This window comes from Phyllostomus discolor, chromosome 11 (genome assembly GCF_004126475.2).
Source record: "Phyllostomus discolor isolate MPI-MPIP mPhyDis1 chromosome 11, mPhyDis1.pri.v3, whole genome shotgun sequence".
In the NCBI taxonomy this organism is placed as follows: Eukaryota; Metazoa; Chordata; class Mammalia; order Chiroptera; family Phyllostomidae; genus Phyllostomus; species Phyllostomus discolor.
Window position 1 is genome coordinate 91,701,877 of NC_040913.2, and position 9,376 is coordinate 91,711,252.

Here is a 9,376-nt window from a genome sequence, read left to right on the forward strand (position 1 = left end):
TGACCTCTGTCACGGCGTGGCCGCTGGGAATCAGTCCCTTCCTCCCGGGAGGGCGGCCTCCGCGAGCCGTGGCACGGCGGGTGCCTGGGAACCAGAGGGCAGGGAGAACTGCCCTGAACTCCCCTCCGCCTGCGACCCGAGGTGCAGGAGAGGGCCGTGCGGGGCCGGGCCTGGGCTCCAGGGCTCCAGGGCTGGCTCCTCTCCATGCCCTGGGACCTGCGGGCATCTCGGGCCATCGCCCGGGCTTGCCTCCGTGCCTGCAGGGAGCGGGCGTTCGCAGCGCCCACCTCGCCCGCCCACTGGAGACGCCGTGCAGCGTGCGAAGACGCGCGAGGGCTTGCCCGTGGGAAGGCGCACCAGTGCGGATTCTCATTGCCCCGGCGGTTACTAACATGCAGGCCTGCGGACATGGGGAACAACGCCCAGGGCGGCCGTGGGCATGCTCGCGAGGGCAGACCCCGCTCCGAGAGGAGACCCCGCACATCACTTTGGAACCCCCGGGTGCAGACACCAGACCTCGGAGACGCCTCCCAGAGGGCGCTCCGGGGGAGAGCGCGAGACAAACGGGTCACCGAAGAGACTTCGGGGCGAGGGGAGGGATTCACTGCACATACAGAGGCGGTCAGTCTGGGAGGAGAAAGCGGCTCGACACCTGCGAGAAAACCGAGCGCTGTGGGCCTTCAAGAGAGAGAGGGGACACAACTCCGTCACTTTCGGCGACCCGTGACCAGGCTTCTCACAAATGCCCACGTCGGTGTCTCCCGTCAGCAGACGCACCTGCATGAGGTCGAAGCGTGTCTCCTCCCGAACCGCATTCCGTGTGGGTCCGCATGGACGCAGAGCACGGCGCGGAGCCGTCCTGCCCCCGCCAGCCCCCGGGGATGCCAGACGCCCGCCCAGCCCACGCAAGAACCGCAGACGTCAGGGAACACTTCGAATATGCACGTCCTACAGACTCCGTGGTGTGGTTTTCCTCTTCTCACCATGCCCCACCCCGCCGGCCTCCTCTCCTGGTTCTGGTGGGGTAACGTGGAGGTGAAGGGGCACATTAACCTCTCCCTCCAAATACGCCTTTCGATGTTAGTTCTTACACAGAGAATCAAGTTAACAGCCAAAAACAAATGAGATTCAAAGGAGGACATAAAGGAGATACGATTCATTAAGTATAAAAATATGCTGCTTCAAACTGAGAATAATTTAATAATTCTTCATTATCTCGTATGTGTCTGGAAATGGAACGGAGACGTGTCCCGATCCCGTCACGAGAGGTAGGATCCCGGCGTTGGGCACGACGTTCCAGGACAGGGTCAGAGTGACGTTCCGGTTCCCCCTGCGGAGGAGACAGCGTGGCGTCAGCAGGGACGTCAGCAGGGACAGGCGGTTCGCATGGACGGTTCAGCTCCAGCGCTGGGCCGTCCCGCAGGCTCCCACACGACTCGCTCCTCCTAACGGGAGCCCTAACCCGCCAACAGAAGTCTTCTCGAGTCCCTGTGTCCGGGGGGCACCCCACCCTGACCCCCCTAAGCTCCCTCGGTTCCCAGCTCGGCCAACCCAGAGCTTCCCCGAGTGGAACATGGAGTTAGAACAAGATGGGTGGGAGGCCAGAAGTCCGTGCTCCCGAGCCCCGTGCTGCCCATCGTCACCTGGACGGGCGAGCCCCAGCAAGCCTTTCAGACCGGAAAGATTAACCGTGACTCAAAAGGTCCCTTACCGTAGTTTCTTCACATTGTGTGAGGAGGAAACTGAGGCTCAGGGAGGGAACCAAAACGGGGAACCTCAGTGTCAACCGGGCCAGCACCCCACTGCCTCCCCCTGCCCGACCAGGGGCCTGCACCCACTGAGTCCTGCACCCACGGAGTCCCGCACCCACGGAGTCCCGCACCCACCGAGTCCCGCGCCCACCGAGTCCCGCACCCACGGAGTCCTGCACCCACGGAATCCTGCACCCACGGAATCCTGCACCCACGGAATTCTGCGCCCAGGAGTCCTGCACCCACCGAGTCCCGCACCAGCACCGCAGACCAGGCAGACCCTGGGCGAAGCAGGGACCCCGCCTCAGCCCGTGCGGCCGAGCCGCCAAGCCGCCACCTTCCGGGTCAGAGGTGTGTGAACGCTGGGCTCCTCGCCCAGCCTGCCTCTCCTCACCCTCTACTAGTTTCCTTTAAAAATAAAACCCCACTTTCCCCCCCCACCCCCCCCCGTTCTTGCACATCATCATTAAATCATAAACAAATGACAAAGAATTGCTCACTTGAGACCATTTCCATCATCGAAGAAAAAGTATTTTGTTTTCATATCTTTCAACAGCAGCTTCGGATTATCACCTCTCAGAACAATCTTGTCCCAAAGAACAACTTGGTTCAGCGCCTACATCGGAATGAAAATGCGTTAGAAAAACTCACCAGAAAGAGCATCTTCATCACTTCAAATTAAAAGTATTGGTAAGCAAATAGTTTATCATCAATGAACCCACCCTGGGGGGAATGATTCAAATCTTCGAGCACACAAAGTGGTAACAACTGGATAGATACAAGAAAGGGGGAGCAGACTTCCCTTGGAGAAAAGGAAGATATTTCTCGGAAGGTTATCGTTCCTTCTGCTAAGGCAACCTTGTTACTCAGGGTCCTCGAAGCTTTCTACACGGCTTTAGGCCTGCACGCGCTCCAGGGCGAGGCCTGGGGAGAGGCAGAGGGAACTCCACTCCCCAAAAAGGGAACACTCTCAACTCCCGTTTCTCCACAAACCTCCGAGGCCCTCCGACCCAGAAGGGGCCCCGCACACAGGCAGGGGCGCAGTGCCATCGCGCTGGGACCGCAGGTCACTGCCGCCCGACTGTGTCATGGCAAGGTGTTTCAATCACCGTGGAATCACGGAAGAAAAGGAGCCTTTTTAATATTTTTCTTTACATTAAAACAAAATAACAGGCACCTCGCTGTGTTATTATGGCAAGTTTCTAGAGTCAGACACCTCCTCTCGGCTCCTATTTTGACACATGATAAACTGTTTGGAAAATCAGGGACACAGAACAGAGAGAAAGCACAGTTGGGGTCACCAGTAGATCCCAAGAACTGCGCTCTCCCACGCTCCCGCCCACCAGCCTGCGAGGCCGGTCGCTCAGCGCGTCCGGGAGGAAACATGGCACAGGTATTTCCGCGGGAGGGTTCATATCAGCACCCTCAGACCCTTCCTCACACGGAACAGGAGCAGCACAAGGGAGGAGCACAGGGTCGACAACACGGCGAGGTGAAGCGCCTTCTCCCGCGTGTTCATCCTCCAAGGCAACCGCCCGTCCAGTCCCAGCCTGTGCTACCTTGCCAGTCAGGCTGGGGCAAACCAGAGTCACGCATGCAACCTAGGTGCATCTGTCACCAGGAAAAGGACGCTTTATTTGCATGGTTCGCTTTGAGGCTTGTAGGACATTGTGTGTCTCCAGTTGTCACTCTTATCTTCAGAACAGCTTTTTCTGTTTTAATGCTTTGTAGATCCTCAAGAGCACAACATATTCAACCCAATAATCCCAGGGCCTAACAAAATATCTGGCACAAAAGATATGCTCAAAATAAACGTTCTGTACAATGAGCTGACCAAAGTGCTGAAAATTACACCGAACTGAAAAAACCAATCAGCAGATAAGGCTGGTTCATTTGCCGTCTCTGGAAAACGAGCACACCGCAAGTGAAATGCAGAAGCAGACGCCTTTCGAACTAGGAATTACCTCCGGCCCGTGCCGATGGCGGGCGTGAGGCTGACCTGGGTGAGAGGTAGGCAGCCGCTCGCCTGAACGCCACAGCCCCCCGCGCCCCCCCCCCCCCCCCCGGTGTTTTAACTCACTCGTTAGAATCGGTCACCTTCTGCTTTTATGTCCCAGGATTTCATTTTCAGCAACATTCTCCATAAATATCTCCACCCCTATTCTAGCCACAGCCAAAACCGAAAATCAGCCTGGACTAATCCATCTCTACCACAAACTAATAGTGCTTTAATATATTTTAAACTAAGAGTTTAATAGCTTCTAATTATAAAGCCTCTGATGAACTAATTTATGATTAAAAAGACTATCTTAAGTCCTCATACCGATAAATCCCATACAACTCCAAAACAAAGAAAAATTCTCAAAACAGATATTAATTGTGTAAGCATGGTTTCATGAGCCGATCACAACAGCTTAAGCCACGTCTTATACATACATGTATGTATATTATAGATCATATTTTGCCATGTATAATGTGTACTTTTTTGCCCAAATTTTAGAGGGAAAAATAAGGATGCACATTGTACATGGGTAGTACTAATTTGGTATCTATATAAATGTTTCTAATTCTTTTATTTATGCATACGTGTTAAAAGTATAACTCTAGAAAGCAGTAATAATATCCGTATGCAAAAGAATACCCTGGAATATGACAATTGGTTTTGTTTCTAAATAAATAAAAAATTGAATTAAAAAAGTAAAATGAAAGAGTCTTGTTTTCCTGAAAGTCTGGTCCACAAACATGGGTGAGTATTATACATGGCAGCGTGTTACACCTGGCAAAATACAGTATCCATAAATACTTACCTGGATTATAAAGTGGTCTCAGAGATGATTCAAAATTTGCCTTTACAGATTTTGATTACATATTTGGGTAACCAGAGTTATAAACACAGATCACAAATTTTATCGACTCAAATGTCTTGCTGTCTATCTTCCTGAGCATAGCTGTGGAGACACTATTTTAACTCAAAGACTCCTAAGGTGGGTGGCAAAGCCCCCTCCCGTGTCCTCCGGCACCCAAAGGGCAGCAACGCCCTTCCTGATTTCCCCACTCGGAGTGGTCTTCAAAGGTTTCCGATCACATACTACTTTGAACACAAACCCCCAAACATGCACCTTTACTTACAAATCACGTACATGAGACAAATTGCTATTATCCTTGAAGAATACCGTGTTGATAGTACATGTAAACATGCGTTTTAGTCTCCTTGACCAATGGTGCGTTTTCTCAGCCAACTCTGTATGACATCTGTCCAGGTTTTCCCTTCTTAATCCTTCAGTGGGCTGCTCGGCCCCAAGAGGAGCAGGCGTCAGCTCTGCCGTGTTCCTGCTGCTGCCCGCCTGCACTTGGGTTGGGCCATTAGCACCATCTTCAATCTGTGATTGCTTTGCAGGGATCTTGTTCTCTTTTCCATCTTGTGAGGATTAGTTTACTTAAAATTGGGTAATATCTGTAGTAATACCACTTCATTGGGTATATGCTGCAAAACCTTTGCACAGAGCTCAGTGGGAAGGAGTGACTACAGAGGGATACGCAGCCCGCTCAACCTCTTGCCCTTCAGAATTGCTCCCCCTCCTCCAGAGCGTCTGCGTGTTCTAGGAAGGATGTAACCGCCCCACCCCCACCACGTGGGGTCTGAGAATTGATGCCCTTCCATCCGGCACATGCGTACAGCTTAAGATCTTTCCCCCTTTAGTTTCCACTAAGAAACACCCAAGGGGATGTGTGGTGTCCAGCCTGGTGGGTGAGGAGGATGCGGTGCCACGGCAACCTCACGTCACGTACAAAGGCAAACAAACTAAAAAACTGCAACTCAGCTTGGGGTCCTCAGAGAAGAAGTAGTAGCTGGTTTTCCTTAGACGCCCATGGACCACCTTACATGCAGCCCATTCTGGAGACCGCATGGCTACAGAGCTATAGAAACAGACAGGAAAAAAAAGACAGTGGCAACCAAAGGAGACAGTGTTTTCTTAGTAGGTTCACCTCCCCATAGGCTTGTGATTTTTACTAAACTACTCAGATCAGACATTTTGAATATCTAAAGTTTATATATTTTCATAAAGAACAAGGTTTTACATATCTCCTAAAATACTTCTCTTTATATATACTTACGTTATTCTTTGTTGAATATTCTGCTGATAAATAAAGAAACAACTGCTTGACATTCCAATCAAATATATTCTCTAGATGTAAACAAATTAAGGAATATAAAACAGATCTTACTTATTCTTAAGTGTTCACAGCAATACTAACCAAAATAGAAAAAAAAAAAAAGGAGAGGTAACCCAGAAACATACTCAGCCGGTAATAAAAATATGTAAAAGGTAGAAAGGATTTAAATATTTCAAGCACACAGGAGTCCACTAAGGCTCGAAAGTGACCAGTCACCACAATTTAAATGTGACGATATGCGAACGCATGCTAGGCCCCAGTGATTACACCAAGTATGATAAACCGTGTGCGGTGCCTTTGGGCACGTGCCAGAGGAGATCGAGAGCGCTCAGTCCATGAGGTGCTTTGGTAGAAGACACAGCTGGACACTAATTTGGCTTCATCGGTTTACTAATGTAAAAAGATAAAAATCAGCAGAATTAACTACAAGACTGGTGTCACTACGAAATGAACTGTGTCGATGTCTGGATTTTACTAAGCATTCCATGGAAATGGTTAGTTGTTATATGCCTGTACATACCAATAGCAACACCTTCACGTACATCCACTAAGACTCACTATTTCAGAACTGAGAAGTCTAAAACAGCTCTTTTTTTTCCTTCTGGACAGTTCTCTCTAAGAGCAGGTACAGTTCCAAGCTTTAATAGCGGCCTTAAGAAAACCAGACGGAACTGGGTGATTCCCAGCACATACTCAGCAGCTGAGATACCAGGCAATTTCACTGTAACCGTCCAAGCCAGCGATTTTCGACCCGTGTGCCGCAAGAATTTTAAAAACATGCAATTCCTGACTATTTAGTCAAGAACACTGACCTCTCTTCCATTAGAGTGTCAAATGAAAAAATGACAACAGCCATCTGGTGTAAATGCCCTGCCTTGAACTGTAACTACAGAGGTCATATAATAGAGTTGCATCTCATTGGTCAGTCTGCATAAGGTTGTGTCTGATTGGTTAATTCTTGGTGCCAGAAATCCTTCCATACAAGTACAGGCACCTGATTTTTCAAAAAGTCACTTTGGAGTTTAAAGGGTAGACAATTACTATTCTCTTTGTAAATTAATCAAAATTATACCTCTTTTTTAATATGACTTACCAATAGCCATTGTGATAATGACCTTCCAAACCATAACAGATGCAATTCAATCTTCAACCACGTTTCTATCATGAAATATGGAGATGCACTTTGGGATCGTACAAGAAATACCCCATCCGAGCACTAGTAACATTCTTCCTTCTTTAATCCAAATGATCTAATTCTCTCTTTCCAAAATATACATTCAAACTCCCCTGAAGCTTTCGATTTACGTACTGTTTCTGTGAAGAATTTAGAGTATCTTCTCACAGTAAGTGCTGAATCTACAAATAAGTTTCCTCCAGATGTCAATGAGGAGGTATTAATACGATTTTACTGGTGAAAACATAGGCCCAGAAATGTCCAAGGCTTGGCTGACAGTCAGACTGTCCCCCTACAAGATGTGCATCATTACCGAACCACAGAAGCAGCAATGAAATCATTTCTTAAAGGATATCTGCCGTCACATCGAAGTTTATGAATCCCAGATCACTTCTTTCTCTAGGTCCAGTGAAGTCTTCCACGTTTTTCCTAGAAGTAAAGATAAAAGCTTTACCACCGTGCAAACACGTCAGCGTACAAAACCCACACGATTCCTTCGGTGGAGTGACAGACAGGATGTAGCTGTAGGCACAGGGGAAACGGCAGTTCCGGGAGGAAGCGCGTGAAAACTCGAGAACCCTGTAACTGTGAAATCAGGGCAAATGTTCATATTCAACATCAAAGTCGGTCTTCAGCTACTTTCACGTACCTCAAAAGAGCCCCTAACAAAGCCCAGGGGGAGATAAAAACTGCTCAAAAGAAGTGTCACTCACTGTTCCATGACAAGTGCCTGGGTAGACTGGGTGCAAGCAAGTGCCCATTCTAGGGGGCGGCGTGGAAAACCGAGAAAAACAATGACAACTGCTATTCACCGAGCACCTACTGTGTGCCTGTGTCATGGCCACTCTGTCTTTTCAGTTATCTCAAAGTGTCCAAGTTGGATGTACTTCCATTTTAGACAGTGGGAAATTAAGGCCCAGAATTGTAAGAAACTGGCTCAAAATTAACAAGACCTAACAGCTGTTCGGCGCTTACCATGCACCAAGCTCTTCAAAACCCCCAGAGTTGGCAGGGACAGGGCTCACTTCCACCCAGGGTCTGATTTTTGAACCTAAAACACAGTTATCTAACAAATATCACCAGAGCAAAAAACCCCAAAACAAAACACAAAAGATGCGGGATGGCGGGGCGGGGTAGTGGTGAATGCGGCAACTGTTAAGGTGACCGGCGTGATGGAGATTCTGACAAATAACGAAAACTAACGTTGGAGAAAGACAGAGAACTTGTTAGAAGGTGGAACAGACAAGAAAGGTAGGAGAACCAGGGGAAAAATAACAACTCTACGTATCAAAGAAAAAAGTGCTAGAGAATAAAATAATCAAGAAAAGAAAAAGGCAAGGGCGAAATGCCCACGTCATCCCAAAGTTCTATTTTTGGCATTTTCGCAGATGTATTCAAGCGGTCGGCTCTTAACAAATAAAAGCCGAACCGCCCCGGAGAGCTCAGAGGCCGGCTCCTCTCGGAGCACCCGCACCGCCCCGGCCAAGTTCAAAGCGGCTCCACGAATTCCAGCCACCGAGCAGCCGAGACGGGCGCTGCGGGGGACACGTCGAAGAGGGCGAAGTCCGGGGGCCGGGGCCCCGCGCCGCGGCGGCGCGGAGCTCGGGGAGCTCGGGGCGCTCGGGGCGCGGGGGACGGCGCGGCGGGGCTGGGGACCCCGCGGGGCGGCGGGGGCCCGGCGGGGGGCGGCGGCGCGGCGCGCTGTTGTGTCGCTCCCTCATTGGCCGGGCGTGGGCGGAGGGAAGTGAGGCACAGGAAGGAAGCGCAGCCACTGACCCGAGGAACACTCAAAATTAAAATTTAAGAGCAAGCCCGGGAATTGGTGGCGGAAGGGTGGGAGTTGCAGGGGCAGCCCGCCAGGTGCCCCGCCGGACGCGGGCACCGGGGGACCGCGGCCGCCGGGAACGGGGACCCGCGGCGGCCCAGCCTCCGCCCCGCCCTGCCCCGCCCCGCCCCGGCCCGCACCGGCCGCCCCACTCCGCGGGCCGGGCCTCGGCCGCACTCACAGCATGATCCGCGAGACGTGCAGCCGCACCGGGACGCTCCTGTCTTTGAAGGCGGTGGTGATGAAGCAGCCGAAGGTGAGCGCCGCCATCACGCTCAGCGAGAAGGCGAACAGCGAGTTCGCCCGCGACAGCACCGTGTTCATCGCGGCCGAGTCCCCCGAGCCCTCTTCCGCACGCACACCCGGGACCCCGTTCCGGTCGCGGACCGGCTGTGTGCGATCCGCGCCGCCTGCGCTGCTGCGCGCGTTCCGGGGGCGCGCGCCCCCGCG

The 9,376-nt window shown here is 51.2% G+C and overlaps 1 protein-coding gene across 1 annotated transcript; it reads right to left on the reverse strand.

Moving 5' to 3' along the window:
* Positions 1-1,174: 1,174 nt before the first annotated feature.
* On the reverse strand, positions 1,175-9,376 carry SPCS3 (signal peptidase complex subunit 3). The gene is made up of 5 exons (XM_028526552.2): positions 9,108-9,376; positions 7,457-7,530; positions 5,868-5,944; positions 2,252-2,367; positions 1,175-1,330 (listed from the first exon to the last, which is right to left on the reverse strand). The coding sequence occupies exons 1-5, from the start codon at positions 9,248-9,250 to the stop codon at positions 1,198-1,200; spliced, it is 543 nt and encodes a 180-aa protein (XP_028382353.1). The 5' UTR covers positions 9,251-9,376; the 3' UTR covers positions 1,175-1,197.